The sequence below is a fragment of the Mastacembelus armatus genome, chromosome 16, assembly GCF_900324485.2.
Source record: "Mastacembelus armatus chromosome 16, fMasArm1.2, whole genome shotgun sequence".
Classification (NCBI taxonomy): Eukaryota; Metazoa; Chordata; class Actinopteri; order Synbranchiformes; family Mastacembelidae; genus Mastacembelus; species Mastacembelus armatus.
Genome location: NC_046648.1, coordinates 25543894 through 25558881, shown reverse-complemented (window position 1 = coordinate 25558881; position 14988 = coordinate 25543894). Strand labels below are relative to the sequence as shown.

The 14988-nt window shown below is 42.9% G+C and overlaps 2 protein-coding genes across 3 annotated transcripts; both read left to right on the top strand.

The window, feature by feature from the left end:
• The first annotated feature begins 3305 nt into the window (after positions 1-3305).
• On the top strand, positions 3306-6351 carry cd83 (CD83 molecule). The gene is made up of 5 exons (XM_026316707.1): positions 3306-3445; positions 3691-3815; positions 4950-5178; positions 5345-5439; positions 5626-6351. Exons 1-5 carry the CDS (start codon positions 3400-3402, stop codon positions 5782-5784), a joined length of 654 nt encoding a protein of 217 aa, XP_026172492.1. The 5' UTR covers positions 3306-3399; the 3' UTR covers positions 5785-6351.
• A 2201-nt stretch (positions 6352-8552) lies between these two features.
• Positions 8553-14893, top strand: cfap418 (cilia and flagella associated protein 418). 2 transcript variants are annotated; one of them, XM_026316678.2, is made up of 7 exons: positions 8553-8773; positions 9625-9814; positions 10050-10146; positions 10658-10716; positions 12707-12772; positions 12975-13073; positions 14049-14893. In XM_026316678.2, the coding sequence occupies exons 2-7, from the start codon at positions 9699-9701 to the stop codon at positions 14206-14208; spliced, it is 597 nt and encodes a 198-aa protein (XP_026172463.1). In that variant the 5' UTR covers positions 8553-8773; positions 9625-9698; the 3' UTR covers positions 14209-14893. The 2 variants fall into 2 exon arrangements, with proteins under 2 accessions (XP_026172463.1, XP_026172464.1); XM_026316679.2 differs by having other exon boundaries at positions 8557-8773; positions 12978-13073.
• The last annotated feature ends 95 nt before the right edge of the window (positions 14894-14988 follow it).

Genomic DNA, 14988 nt, shown 5'->3' with positions numbered 1-14988 from the left:
GACAGCAATAATCTCAGCGTGAAACAGATGCTCATTCCTGCTGTGACTCTCTGACCTTCAACTGTACCGTAAGATCAATACTGGATTTTATTGATCTTTAATTTTTAGTCTGGATTGTGACCAATCATGTGCAGTGATCAGGACATTTTGCAGTCAAGTTTTCAGTTTACTTCATGTGTTTTGTCACAGTCAAATAAAGAGATGGGAATGAATCTAAAAAACAGCACCCCACCAGGAGTGTTTCCTGTAGGACACCATAGACACTCTGGGCTCAATCATGTGATTCAATCTGGTTTTAGTTGGTCGAGCAGCTTCTCATGACACTAACATGTAAATACCAACTTAGCAATGCGTCTAACGCCAGGCACAAAATGAGAATGAATGAGTTTGTAATTTTAATTTCCACCTCCCTGTTTCCCTTCGTCCGATTCCTTATGAAAATAAACAGCCGTTGGTGTCATCACTACTTGTGCCTGAGTTTGATCAGCAACAGGTCAGGTGTAAAACCTGTGCCACTAATAGTTTGTTTAATAAAAACTTGAACCACTAAAATTAGGCAAAAATAATCAGTTGAGAAACACAAGTGAAATGATATTAAAGGAAGTGATCAGGAGAAAAGTTCAGGGAGGATGGAATCTTTTCACAATAAGAGACAAAACTTGATGTGCAAGAAAAAGTTTTGCATTTTACATTCAAGCATATAAAGTTTGTATAAAACCTGGTGTATAAAAAATAAATATATAAAAGTATAAAAATTATTTTTAGTAAAAACACTGTCTGCAAGGCACTGCATAGCGAGGCAGTGGAGGTTAATGTTTCTTTATGGGGATAGTCACTTATTGCTAAAATCACTTGTATAAGATAAAAACAGATAACTGTAAACAAAGTGCAGAGGACAGTAAGCAAAGCACAGAGGTTCAGTCTGTAGAAATACCCATGGTCCGTACCACAAACAGCAGCTTTACATGTTGACAGCAGCTCAGTGCAGAGTCTCAGCACGTCACAGAAATCCAGTCACCAGCACAGTCAGCAGCAACAGGCCGACGGACCCTGCAGTGAAAACCACGTTATCGCATCTGAACATCAGAGAACTGAATGAATGACGTGTTTGTGTGAGAATGATGATTCCTCAGATCAAACATGTCACTGAATCTCAGCCAGAAATCAGCCTGTTGGTATAAAACAGGGCCCACCCTGGTGTCCGGGCGCCGTCTTGCCTAATACTTCAGGAGAGCAGAGCTGGCTGGTGTAGTGGACGCTCTCCTCCCTGACCACGTTCATCTCCTGAGAACAGATTGAAAATCTGAATTGAAAATCTCCTGCCTACTCACTTTCACTCAGTTCACTGTGGTCAGCTGTTTGCAGCCGTGGATGTACAGACTCCTCTGACTCCTAAGTGTTTATTTGAGATGATGATATTATGAATCTGAGGAGGAGTAAGGGCTTTGCCTCTGAGGCTTTAGTCCTGTGTGTTATAATGTCCACCCATTTCTCCCCACCGCCCCCTGTAATGTACGTAACTTACACTGGGGCACACCAGGGTTGCATTTACATCCACACACTCATTAAGCAGCATCAGTCCAGCTTCGATCCTCTTACACGGAGCTATGCAGTCTCTGTACCCATTGTTGGCGTAGGCGAATGGCTGCAAGAACACCACAGCACAGACCCAAATCACAAATTCATGTTCAGGTACCAGAAAATAAGTGGTCAGTCTGGCCTGGTTTGGCCGGTCTGTGGTCTCTGGGCTCCAGCTGTGGCACACAAACATCTGGCTGCTTTTGAATATGAATGTACTGTGTGCAGGGTTATTTCTACCTTGTTATTGATGTGCCAGGTGTTCTCGCAGTGCTGCTGGAGCGGGATGGATGGGTTTCCACAGCACGAATACGCAGATCTGATCTCCATCACCTCTGGTTTTCCCCTCACAGCGCACGCAGCAGCTGGGAACACGAAGAAACACCGCTGTTACTGATGACAGTATTTGGTGTCACGTTCTCCTGCTGTTCCTCTCATCAGAACATCAACTGGTCCAGAATCTGCTTTAATCTTCAGTGTGTTACGCCAACGTCCTGAGGGCGACGCCAGGACGTCTCCAATCAGTTAATTAATGAGCTGTAACAGTCACATGCTGCGCTTTGTTGTGTCTGTTGTTGTTTGTTTGTTGTTATTTGTTGTGTTGTTTATTGTGTCACATGCGGTTACAGTGACACAGCTGGTTCTTTAACTATATAATATTATTACTAACATACATAATTAACAAGCATATTACTGACATTACTGATGATAATAAAGATGATTATCGCCAATAATAATAAAGATGATTATTGTCAATAATAATAAAGATGATTATCGCCAATAATAATAAAGATGATTATTGTCAATAATAATAAAGATGATAATAAAGATGATTATCGCCAATAATAATAAAGATGATTATTGTCAATAATAATAAAGATGATTATTGCCAATAATAATAAAGATGATTATTGTCAATAATAATAAAGATGATTATCGTCAATAATAATAAAGATGATTATCGTCAATAATAATAAAGATGACCTAATAAAGCACTTTAACACAACACGTTAGCGGATGACGTCATCCACAGCGGGAATTCCCTACATTTGGCCCCGGTTCCTGAAAACACCGGTTTCGCGGAAGTTCCGGGGAAATCCCGCAGGCTCCATCACTTCACGCGTGACTTGCGTTAAACACCTATGTTGTTATATCAGAATAACGTTATTACACGATTTGGATGCTAGTTAGCTTTAGCTTGCAGCACAGAAATACAACGTGTTTCGTATTTAACAGCTGGTGCAGCTGGAAGGAGACATTTATTATCGATAACGAACCACAACATGACAAAAACCTTCTGAACCGATCGCGTCCACTGTGTGATGCCAAACTTCATTGTCAAATCTGTCGATTTAAAATGGTCCGTGTTCCTGCCCAGGTTCTTAACGACGAAACCCAAACATTCACACATGTCGTAAATCTCTAAAATACAGTCCGTGGTTCGGCTCATGTCCAACTGCTTTTCATTCAGCAGTTATTTAGTAATCCTGAATCTGCAGGAGGTAACGGGTTCGTTAGCGTTAAGTGCTGTCGATATAATTTTGCACCGATTTCCCCACAAGCAAACGTTTGGTTTCCGTAAACCCTAAAACACAACTAGGAATTATTATCCCGACATTTATAAAACTAGAAACAGAAAACTCACCTAAGAACAGGACCACACCTGAGCTTAACATTTTGACTGATGTATGACCTCGGACTTTCAAAAGAAAACCACTTCCTCCTCGGGGCGGGGAAAAGCTCAGTTTCACTTTGTACACATAAAAGTTTTAGTCGAAGAGTCCGGACAGTCTGACAGACCTTCTCATCCTCATCCTCATCATGAAGCCTACAGACCTGCTGAGCCTCAGCCTGCTGCTCTCACTGTGTAAGTCCGATGCTCTTCACGACCTATTTTAGTCTCGTTCACACACAGGCTCACGTACTCACACCTGGTTCTGGGCTCACACACTTAAACCTGGTTCTGGGCTCACATACTCACAACTGGTTCTGGGCTCACATACTCACAACTGGTTCTGGGCTCACACACTTAAACCTGGTTCTGGGCTCACATACTCACAACTGGTTCTGGGCTCACATACTCACAACTGGTTTTCTTCTCGTCCTGTCCAGGTGTGTCTCTGTCGACCAGTGAGGACCCGCTGGGGGTGACGTGCGTGTCGGGAGAGACGTGTGTGCTTCCGTGCACCGCGACACAAGTGTCCGGGGTCCGGTACATTGCCCTCAGGTGGTACAAGGTAAATCTAGTCCAAGTGGATCAGCGGTTTAAAATAAACGCTTCGCTTTACTTTGTGTTTCTCTCGCAACGATGACAGTGAAGCTTTAGCTCTGTCTGCCAGATGCTGCTGGGCTGTGGGCGGCTCACCTGCCCTGGAACACCTGAGGAAATAATACAAAGCCCTTTAACTGTAGGTTTTAACAGTATTAGTGAGGACAAGTCAATAATGATTCGATTACCTGGAAAATGTCAGAAAACAGTGAAGAATTCATGTTAAAACGTTTATCAGGCCAAAATATTGAGTTACCAAGACAAATAGCCCAGATGAGAAAACTGGAGCTGTGGAGTCTTTTTTATTCAAATGATTTACAAACTGTTGATTGATTATCAGTTGCTGATTCATTTTCTGTCCATTGATTAGTCACAGTCTTTCAGTACTGATGGTTTAAGGGTTTGACAAAGTCTGTTTCCGGTGCTTTCAACTGGCCCCTGTGGTCTTCATCAGAGGATGGTTTGCTCTGTTGTCATCACGTGATCAAAGCGTCACATGATGACAACTGAGGACACATGATCTGCTGAGGAAGACAGCGAGACCGGGTTGAAAGACGTTAGTGGACGCTGAGTTAGGACACAACAGCGTCTCCAGTTCTAACACAGCAGTTCAGGATCAGAGAGCTGAGACAATCACCTCTTATTATTGTCACAGATGTATCACGATCCTGTGTACTAGTGTAGTACTAAGTACTTCTAGTATGTAGTACCAGGAGTATCAGGAAGTAAAGACAGCAGTTTGTTGTGATGTTCAGGTCATACAAGCAAATCAGAATCAGATTTATTGCCAGATATTAGGGCAGGTATGAATCCAGCAGCTCTCAATGTGATAAGTCAACAATCCACAATAATCGAAAGATCACGTGGATTTTTAAAAAGCTTAGAGGAATCAAACGTGATTAAAGACGTTGCTAGTTCCTTTCTGAGGCCTCATCAACCAGTGAACTGATCATGTTCAGCTCTAAATGACTTTGTTTCTTAAATCAGGTGCTTGATGTGTTTCAGGGTCAGTACAGCTGATGAGCATGATGATGATGATGATGATGATGATAATGATGATGGTATTGGTGGTGATGATGACGATGGTGGCTGTGTGTTGCAGGTCGGGGATCCTTCCTCGTCTCATCGCAGTGGCCTATTGACCAGAGACCTGCTCAACGGTACGACCAGGTGGTTCACTGGCTTGGAGCGGGAGGTGGAGCTGCAGCGCAACTCCCACAAGATCAACCTGCCGAAGGTGGCCTGCGGCGACCGCGGCATTTACATGTGTCACCTGGCAGCACCTGTGGGGGAGCAGAACAGGGAGGGGCAGGTTCTCCTCACTCTGACAGGTAAAGGTGGATGCTTGCAGGAATGGTGTAATTGAATTTGTCCAGTGAAAAGCAGCGTCCGAATGTCCGATGTGAGCGTGTAAAGAGACGTATTTTAGGGTTTCAGGTTCATGCTGCAGTTACTGCTGAATGTCAAACTGAATCTTACTTCTCTTTTCATTTGCAGATTGTCCCATAGAGAAACTGGAGACTGATACTTACCTGGTTATTTTTGCTTCAGCAGTGCTGATGATTGCACTTATAATATTCCTCATAAGCTATGTAAGTGATGGAATATGCTCTGTCTCACACACACACACACACACACACACACACACACACACACACACCAGCAGCATTTACACAGCATCACTAATAACCTGTTTCCATGGATTCACATCACACAATGATGACTTTCCTTTCAATGAGCTGGCTCTGAGTGTTGTTTGTCCTGTGTCTCCTCCACAGGGCAGTCTGAGGAACATCCTCAGGGACAGAAACAAACAACCAGCAACAATAAAAGAAACTTTTTTGGACGCGCCACTAAAACCACTTGAAAAAAAGGACTTAATGTTGATCTATACTTTGGGTCCAAAAACATCCAATATGAAGCATGTCTGCGTTTAAAAATCCTGCTGCAGTAGAAGGACCCACTACCTGCACACCTGGAAGACCCAGTGTTCTCAGCTGGTCCTGCAATTTAATGTCCAAATAATTCTGAAGTAACAACTAGTTTAAGTGCTCCAACAGATGATGTGACCAACCTCTAACTAGACTGAGGAAAACAGATTAACCAATGTCCCAGCAGAACTTTACCTAAGGACAAGGACCAGCTTGTGGAGCCCCTTAGGATCTAGCACTCAGAGCAGGATCTTCTGTCAGGCAAGGTGGGATCCCTGACCTGTCCTGTCCACACGTCAAAGTGTCTGTGAATCAGAACGTGACCTCTGGCCGCTCCCGACCGACGACGCGTTGAGGGACGAAGAGGAGCGACAGTTCAGGCTACAGAGGAAGACTCGTGCAGGTCAAAGTGAGGAGATAAACAACATTTTGGGGGATTTCTTTGCTAAATGTCAGCAGTCACACTCGCCCACATACTCTGCCCACGTATGTTTCACTTCTGTAGTTCCTTTATTTATACTGAGCTGACAAATAAGATTCTTATGATTGATTAAATGTGTTTGTTCCAGTGAATGTCAGGTTTTAATGGTTTTCTTTTTTACACGTCACTAAATGAAATATGGTTTAGCTTATGATTAAATACAACAAAACATCTGAGAACATTTATCCATTTTTCAGTGTTTCTGAGACAAAACAATGAAACAATAATCAACAGATGAATCATTAGTAAATCATCTCAATTCAGATATGATTTCACTGTCCTTCCTCTTCCAAAGCCTGTAAATGTTAAGAGCTCTCGGACTTTAACCTCGGATGGTACCAGAGCAGCTGTCAGATGTTTCCCAGATGTTTCTGTCTTTATGATGGGCTCAGACAAGTCCTGGGCAGTTTGGGTCATTAGAGCTGGAGATGGTTGAGTTTTGTTTGAGCACTGGCTCTTCATCTGTCTGAAATGTTTTGCCCACACAAATGAGAGAAGCCACGAGCTACATCACGAGCGTCATTTCAAAACAGGAAGTGAAAGAGACCTCATGGCTATTTGTGTTTCAGCGTGACATTTATTTTGTCACTAGGGAAATCCCACAGAGCCACTGCAAAGATAATGGCTTGTATTAACCCACTGGAACATATGTAATAACATACTTGAGGAACAAGACTGGTAAAAAGCAGATGTAGGAGGTTTTATGTTCATGTTTGTCTCTTTCTTGCTCTTTTGGTTTGATATATGACGTGTCTGTAGGTGTTTGTTCTATGAACCACTTTTAGAGACAGAAATGGGAACAGAGGACACTGAGAACCCACAACTATGAGTGTAACAGATGTTCATTAGCTGGAGTGTGTATGTAGTGCTGTGTGTCACATGTATGAAACGTGTTCTGAGTGGTTTTGTGTTTAGTCTTGGAGGTTGTGATGACACTGATCTTGTTAGTCTGAGATCAGGTTTGGACTAAGAAAAGTTAGTTACTGAAATCAGACAAATTAGGTGTTTATTTATAGCTGTGATGGAAATAAAGTGGTCCAGTGCATTTATTTAAGATTGCTGAAGGTTTAGACATTCTCCTCACTGTCGTGTTTGGAAAATGGCCTCTAAAATTACATTTTGCTATATGATATTTCCCTTTGGTTTTTAAAAACACACTCAGCCCGAGCACTGTGAGATCTGGAGAAATGCTGTGTCATAAACAGAAAATTGGAGGGAAATTTTCATCCGAAAGAGAAGGACAAATTGTCAGTAAGAGACCTACATCTGGACACTCAAAGCATTGGTGTTTTATGCTTTTAGATCAGAATGTGTGGAGGAAAAAAATGTATGAATTGTGGTTGTTTTTAAACCGGTTGATAAAATGGGAACAAAATAATAATAATACTAAAAAGGAACAAAAAATATGCTAATTAATTATGATGTCATGATGATAAAAAAGCTCCTGTGTGGTAGAAAATCTGTTTTATCTACTTTATGAAGATGCCCTTGTTATGGCACCTGTTTGTTTTGTTCATTTAATCAGTATGCAGACATGTGTCCTTCCTCTTTTACTGTTGTCTGTGAGCTGAGGTGTGTCGGCCCAGTTTATAATAACTGGACGCTGCCTGTTCGACCTGTTAAAGTTGTTGAGCAGGTGACACAAAGGTTAATGGTACCTGTCGCCAGTCTGTATGAGCAACACAAGCTGCAGACACTGTACAGGTTCACGTCAGGTCAGTCATCTTATGTGTTTCAGTTCCTCAGGGTAGATGATGTGGTTACATGGCATTTTCATTTCTCCTGCCTGACCTCAGAGGGAAATTAATAAACCTGCTGTTGTTCACAGAATTCACCACTATTGTGAATTCACTGGTGGATGATTCTTTCTGTTCTCTACTTTTTTGAGCTTTCACTCAGGAAACTGTTTTTGTAGCCGGAAGCTTCATCTTCCACTTCAGTATTTCATTTCAAACAGTCCCTGGCATGTCAACTGTCACTTTCTCTTTGTTGTTTTTTAGTAAAGGGACATTTCTAAAGTTTCCTGGATTTGTTTTCATCATAGGGAGGGGAAGTCAAATTGTTTCTGGCCACTCTGTCAAGGAAAATAATGAGATTTAAAATAACAATCTTTATGTGAATCATAACTAGTAAACTGTATAAAGTCTTAGGATATACGTGTTTTTATTATTTTATTTAAATTAGCTGCAATTTTTCAATGAAAGAAACTGCTGTTCTAAATGTGTCCACTGGGTGGCGCAATAGCAATTATGTTAAGCTGTCAAACTGTTTATACCGGGGCTGAGCAAGTAGGCCTATACCCATTAGCTGGCCCGGAGCTAGCTGCCTTGTCGGTCCGGTCCGGCCCACTTGGGAATAGATTTTCCTCCATATGGCCCCTGACCTAAAATGAGTTTGACACCCCTGCTCTAAGTTATCTTCTAAAGTCGCTCCTTTATGATTCACAAAAAGGACCATAACAGAGCGGAAGAGCACCATAGAGTGTTGTTGGTTTGATTGTCTGTTGCTGGATTTGTAAGTACATTTGTGGATAGTGTGTTTCTGATATCGCCTTTAAAAACCCTTCTCTTGTGGTGCAGCTAATAGTAACACCCCCATCCTTTGGGTGGAAGACTCCAGGTGCAAGTCCTGGCAAGAGTGTGTGACTTGGTGGAATCAGTTCTTTACTTACAGGGACTGACAGTGTGATTTGTCTACAGGCCTCATTCATTCAGAGCACACCACATCCTTCCAGTCAATTAGAAATGATCAGAGTTTAAGGAACTTTGAAGAACAGCATTTGAAGAATTCAATTCAAAGATGATTTTTATTAATGTGTATAAAATAACAATTTTTTTATTTCCTAAGTTTATTTTATTTAATCAAAACGACCAAACTACACTTTGACATTTGCTAGAAAGCATCAAACCTATTATTAGTTCACCCTCAACGAAACTAAGGCTGGTGCATTAGTGGTGTTAGCGACACTCTCTGGTCCAGCCCGGACCGGAGGCAGCAGCTAAGGCTGGGGAGAACCACATCCAGCACCCAGCCAATCAGCACAGGAGCCCCAGGGATGTGTTCTCCCCGCAGACAACAGAACACTGTGAACCCCCCCTAATGGGACGACACGCGGAACTAAAAGATAACAGAACTTCCTGTGTAACTTTCAAATTAAAACCCTAAGTTAGTTTTCTGACATAAACGCAGCGAAGCCAAGTCACCTGAAATGTGGAGCTGAGTCCTCCAGCTTCATGTTGAGTAAACCAGGACTGGTTTATCTCTATATCTTCTGTGAACAATTAACGTTAAAGTGCTTTTATGTGGGACATTTATTTTGAAGGCGGGGTCGCTCCATTTCCGCTTTTTTTTTCCTCGTCACTTAGCAACGCCGTGAGCATGGTGGCTAGCTGGTGTGCTAGTTGGGCTAGTGGCGTCATCCAGAACCGAACCAGCAGACATGGACTCTGGGGATGACCTGGACCGGCTGCTGGACGAGGTCGAAGAAAAGTTCTGTCGCGGGGTGTCGGTCGCAGCTCCAGCTCGCGGGAAAGACGACGGACAGAAACAAAACAGGTAGTTTGGCTCGCAGGTAGCGGCTCTAAGCTAACGGTGTTCGGTGTCAGAGTTCTGGCAGTACCGACCCTCAAGGGCGTCTGTGTGTTCTGGTCATTAAAAAGATTAAACACTAAAATCAAATGAGGGCAGCTCAGGGAAATGCGGTTTGTGGATCCTGAGTCAGTAAAACCCACAGTGTCAGTGGATCCTGAACATTCACCACAAAAACACTGATTCCTGTTTGCTGCTTCAGATTCTCCACAAAGTCTGGACAGAACTCGAGCAGCGCCGCTGACGATATTGATGCTTTTCTGGAAGAATTACTGGAGGACGATGCTCCTGAGCTGAAGGTAAACATGGACAAATATTCTACTCTTTAAATGTGAAAATATGAGTAAAACTATTAAACCGATTTACAACTGTTATATTTAGTGTAATTTTGTACTTTGTTCTTAATCAGTTGTTTAACAAACATTTTAACAATCACATTTTCAGTAAAATAGAATTCAAAACAGGCTTTGACAAGCTGAAGACAAGCCTAAATAATATTCAGATTAGATGCAGATCTAAGAGTTACCTGTAGCAGATTGCCATAACATTTTATCACATAGAGGTATTCGCTTCATATTTTAAAGTAGTACTTTAGCACAGCACAGTCAAATGAACGTATTTACTTCTCACCTCTGCCTCATCACACCTGAGTTATGAAACCCCATCAGAACCACATGCTGACACCTGGCCTTGCAAATGAGGCAGAATCCACAGGAGCTTAGACCATAGACCAGAGGCAGCAGTGATATGTGTATTAAGGTTTAATGTGAGTCAGCTACATTTCTTAGCATGTGCTCTTTTACCTTTCAGACTGAAACTAAAGGCCCACAGGTGGAGAAGAAGCTGCCATGTCACACTGGAGGGAGAAGGTACATGATTTACAGTGGGTACAGAAAGTATTCAGACCCCTGTAAATGTTTCACTCTTTGTGTCATTGCAGCCATTTGCCAAAATCAAAAAGTTCATTTTATTTCTCATTAATGTACACTCAGCACCCCATCTTGACAGAAAAAAACAAATGTAGAAATTTTTGCAAATTTATTAAAAAAGAAAAACTGAAATATCACATGGTCATAAGTATTCAGACCCTGTGCTCAGTATTGAGTAGAAGCACCCTTTTGAGCTAGTACAGCCATGAGTCTTCTTGGGAATGATGCAACAAGTTTTTCACACCTGGATTTGGGGATCCTCTGCCATTCTTCCTTGCAGATCCTCTCCAGTTCTGTCAGGTTGGATGGTGAACGATGGTGGACAGCCATTTTCAGGTCTCTCCAGAGATGCTCAATTGGGTTTAGGTCAGGGCTCTGGCTGGGCCAGTCAAGAACGGTCACAGAGTTGTTCCGAAGCCACTCCTTTGTTATTTTAGCTGTGTGCTTAGGGTCATTGTCCTGTTGAAAGGTGAACCCTCGGCCCAGTCTGAGGTCCTGAGCACTCTTGGAAGAGGTTTTCTTCCAGGATATCTCTGTACTTGGCCACATTCATCTTTCCTTCAATTGCAACCAGTCGTCCCGTCCCTGCAGCTGAAAAACACCCCCACAACATGATGCTCCCACCACCATGTTTCACTGTAGGGATTGTATTGGGCAGGTGATGAGCAGTGCCTGGTTTTCTCCACACATACCGCTTAGAATTAATGCCAAAAAGTTCAATCTTGGTCTCATCAGACCAGAGAATCTTATTTCTCATGGTCTGGGAGTCCTTCATGTGGTTTTTGGCAAACTCTATGCAGGCTTTCATGTGTCTTGCACTGAGGAGAGGCTTCCGTCGGGCCACTCTGCCATAAAGCCCGAACTGGTGGAGGCTGCAGTGATAGTTGACTTTGTGGAACTTTCTCCCATCTCCCTACTGCATCTCTGGAGCTCAGCCACAGTGATCTTTGGGTTCTTCTTTACCTCTCTCACCAAGGCTCTTCTCCCACGATTGCTCAGTTTGGCTGGACGGCCAGGTCTAGGAAGAGTTCTGGTCTTCCCAAACTTTTTCCATTTGAGGATTATGGAGGCCACTGTGCTCTTAGGAACCTTGAGTGCTGCAGACATTCTTTTGTAACCTTGGCCAGATCTGTGCCTTTCCACAGTTCTGTCTCTAAGCTCCTTGGACAGTTCCTTCGACCTCATGATTCTCATTTGCTCTGACATGCACTGTGAGCTGTAAGGTCTTATATAGACAGGTGTGTGCCTTTCCTAATCAAGTCCAATCAGGTTAATTAAACACAGCTGGACTCCAATGAAGGAGCAGAACCATCTCAAGGAGGATCAGAAGAAATGGACAGCATGTGAGTTAAATATGAGTGTCACTGCAAAGGGTCTGAATACTTATGACCATGTGATATTTCAGTTTTTCTTTTTTAATAAATTTGCAAAAATTTCTACATTTCTGTTTTTTTCTGTCAAGATGGGGTGCTGAGTGTACATTAATGAGAAATAAAATGAACTGTTTTGATTTTGGCAAATGGCTGCAATGACACAGAGTGAAAAATTTAAAGGGGTCTGAATACTTTCCGTACCCACTGTATTTCATTCTGCAGGTGGAAATAATCATTACAGGTTTTCCACTGATGGAAGAAATGGATTCAGATGTTTTAACAGTGTTGTCAAATCAACGCAATTCAAGAATCCAGCTGCACACTTAGATATGTTTGGCCAAATGTTTTGTACTTGTACTTAATCGACATCTATAGGAAAATGAATTAACTTTGAAAATTAAACTCACTACCTGTAACTAACTGCAGGTGTTTTGTGGTCACCTGAATCAGTTGATGGTGACACTGTGGGAACATGAAGCTGGGAAAAAGGTTTTATGCTTCTAATAACAGGTTCTGATGAACGTCTCTTAGTCCCAAACTGTTTGTTCTGTATCCAGGTGCTTTCCTGTTTTTGTTGGCGGGAGCTTCATGACAAATGGTGTTGGAACGGCGACATCCAAAAGGTGCGAAAAATCACTGCATCCTGCAAACGTTTGTTGTTCTCCAATGATACAGGACTCTGGTTATTTTTCAGCAACTTAACTGATTATCAAGTTTCTCCTACACACCTTCATTTGTGTAAACCATTTTCACTAAAGTAGCACTTTTAATGTTAAGGATGTGCTGTTTCCACCTGTAAATAATAACTGAACAATGATGTCTCATCAGGTCATGTGACCAGCTCAGGTGTATATCCTGTGACTTCCGGGTGCTGATGTTCGATGACTGTGAGTGGGACTCGTCCTGTGATTACCTGTTCTTCAGGTGAGCCTCCAGACTGACAGCGGTGCAGTTCTTATTCACAACTTCACGCATTAGACTCCGTGGCCATCACTGTGGATGACATCATTACTTCTGTCCCTGCAGTGGAAGTTACACACCAAGAGTCTGCAACTATTTGGGCCTGTGTCTTAAAACAAAACGAGACGAAAATCAAACATGAGTCTGAAAAGAATCACGTCTTAGTTTAACTGAAATGTTCTTCCTTCCTTCTTCTATTTTTTGACCCCTTCAAGGGTCCCAAACCTCAGGTTGGAAAACTTTGTTCTGTAAATGAAATGTTTGATGTTGTTTGGCCAACTACTGACAGCAGATACCACACTAATTCATTTTTAACTGAATATTGATGAAGCATTTAGAAGATGTTTTTGTCAGTGAGAACTGTCACACTGAGCTTCAGTTACCCCACACAGCTGCAGGTAACATCTGTCCTCCAGGAGCCAGTGTTCTCAGTCTCTCTGCTTCTTCTGAGAAACAGCTTTTTGTCAGTTTTGAGTTACAGGATCCACACTCAGTGGCTATTCAAACTCTTTCAGCTTCTCTCAGTTTAGCACAGCTCAGTTCAGACTGCAGCCTCCAGGTGAAGGAACAGCTGTGAAACAGTCTAAACATTATCACCGTCATGAAGGAGGATTCACTGCAGGACTGTTGGCTTAGACTGACTGGGGTTCCTAATAAACCAACTGGGTCCGACACAATTTGGTCAGGGGGTGGCAGTATTGAGCTGTGTTTACCAATGTTCTCCACTTTTGTCTGACTGTCCAGTCTAATGTCCTAGAGGTTGGACACTGAGATGCTGCGAGTCCAATTTAGCGACGCGTCGCTGCTGAAAACAATAACGGGCGACAACTTCAGTGAATCTGTGCTCAGGATCTCAGCACTTTGGGTCAAAGGCCACAGTGAGATCACTGCTGAGTAGGACAGCCAGCAGATGTAACTGTTAACTTTGCATCTGTGCAGGAACAACGTGCCGGACCGCCAGAAGCTTCGGGCCAAGCTGAAAAGGAGCAGAGGGGTTCGGGCGTACGCCTGCCAGTGCAGCTGGTTCTCATGCTCAGAGCCCACAGACCTCCAGGACCAAGCTCAGCTCAGATGGGTCTGTGGAAAACACCTGGACTGATGTTCAGTTCTCACTGCTGCACAGCAACTGGTGAAACACCTGGAATCTTTCTGAACAATGGACCCCCATCAGTCCTGGCTCCCACGTGTCCTGAAGTACCACTTACGTGGCTTCGCAGCAGGATGGTAAATGGTCTTATACTTGTAAAGTGCTTTTCCACACTCAAGCGTACTCAAAGCGCTTTCACGCCATTTGTCCATTCACCCATTCGCTCACACATTCATACATGGGAGGCAGCTTGGGGCTCAGTGTCTATGACACTTCGACCTGTGGACCAGGGAAGCCAAAGACCGAACCACCAACCCTCTGGTTCGTGGTCGACCTGCTCCACCTCCTGAGCCACAGCGTAGAGTACCACCCTTGGGATGGTACTAAGATAAAAGAAACCTTCTGACCTTCTCACAGGGGACGTCCTGTTAAATTCTCAACAAAGACCAGATAGAATCGGTGTTTATCAGGAGTTTCATCTCTTCCAACACAGTAAAATCAACACGTAGCAACTTTCAGAGCAACGTCTGTAAATGTGCAGTAACATGGTCTGATTATGTCTTTCCTGTATTTCCTCAGCCCCATCCATCAAAAAATAAAAGTAGCTTCTGTCATTTAGCTCCAGGTTATTGAAAAACGCACATCATTGTCTGTCTAATCAGTCACTTTAAAAATAAACTCCATGGCCTGGACTGTTTCCATCGTGTCAGCATGTGGTCGGGTTCTGTTCCACTGAGTAAATCCTGGTCAGACAGAAAAGACCAGTGAGCTTATCACAATGGAAGATTTAAA

What these genes read in the sequence shown, in the direction of transcription:
- cd83 (XM_026316707.1), top strand. Translation starts at nt 3,400, where the DNA reads ATGAAGCCTACAGACCTGCTGAGCCTCAGCCTGCTGCTCTCACTGT. An exon ending in CAGCCTGCTGCTCTCACTGT is followed by an intron (nt 3,446 to 3,690) that starts GTAAGTCCGATG and finishes CGTCCTGTCCAG; the next exon opens with GTGTGTCTCTGTCGACCAGT. An exon ending in GGTTCTCCTCACTCTGACAG is followed by an intron (nt 5,179 to 5,344) that starts GTAAAGGTGGAT and finishes TTTCATTTGCAG; the next exon opens with ATTGTCCCATAGAGAAACTG.
- cfap418 (XM_026316678.2), top strand. Translation starts at nt 9,699, where the DNA reads ATGGACTCTGGGGATGACCTGGACCGGCTGCTGGACGAGGTCGAAGAA. An exon ending in GACGGACAGAAACAAAACAG is followed by an intron (nt 9,815 to 10,049) that starts GTAGTTTGGCTC and finishes TTGCTGCTTCAG; the next exon opens with ATTCTCCACAAAGTCTGGAC. An exon ending in ACGATGCTCCTGAGCTGAAG is followed by an intron (nt 10,147 to 10,657) that starts GTAAACATGGAC and finishes TTTACCTTTCAG; the next exon opens with ACTGAAACTAAAGGCCCACA.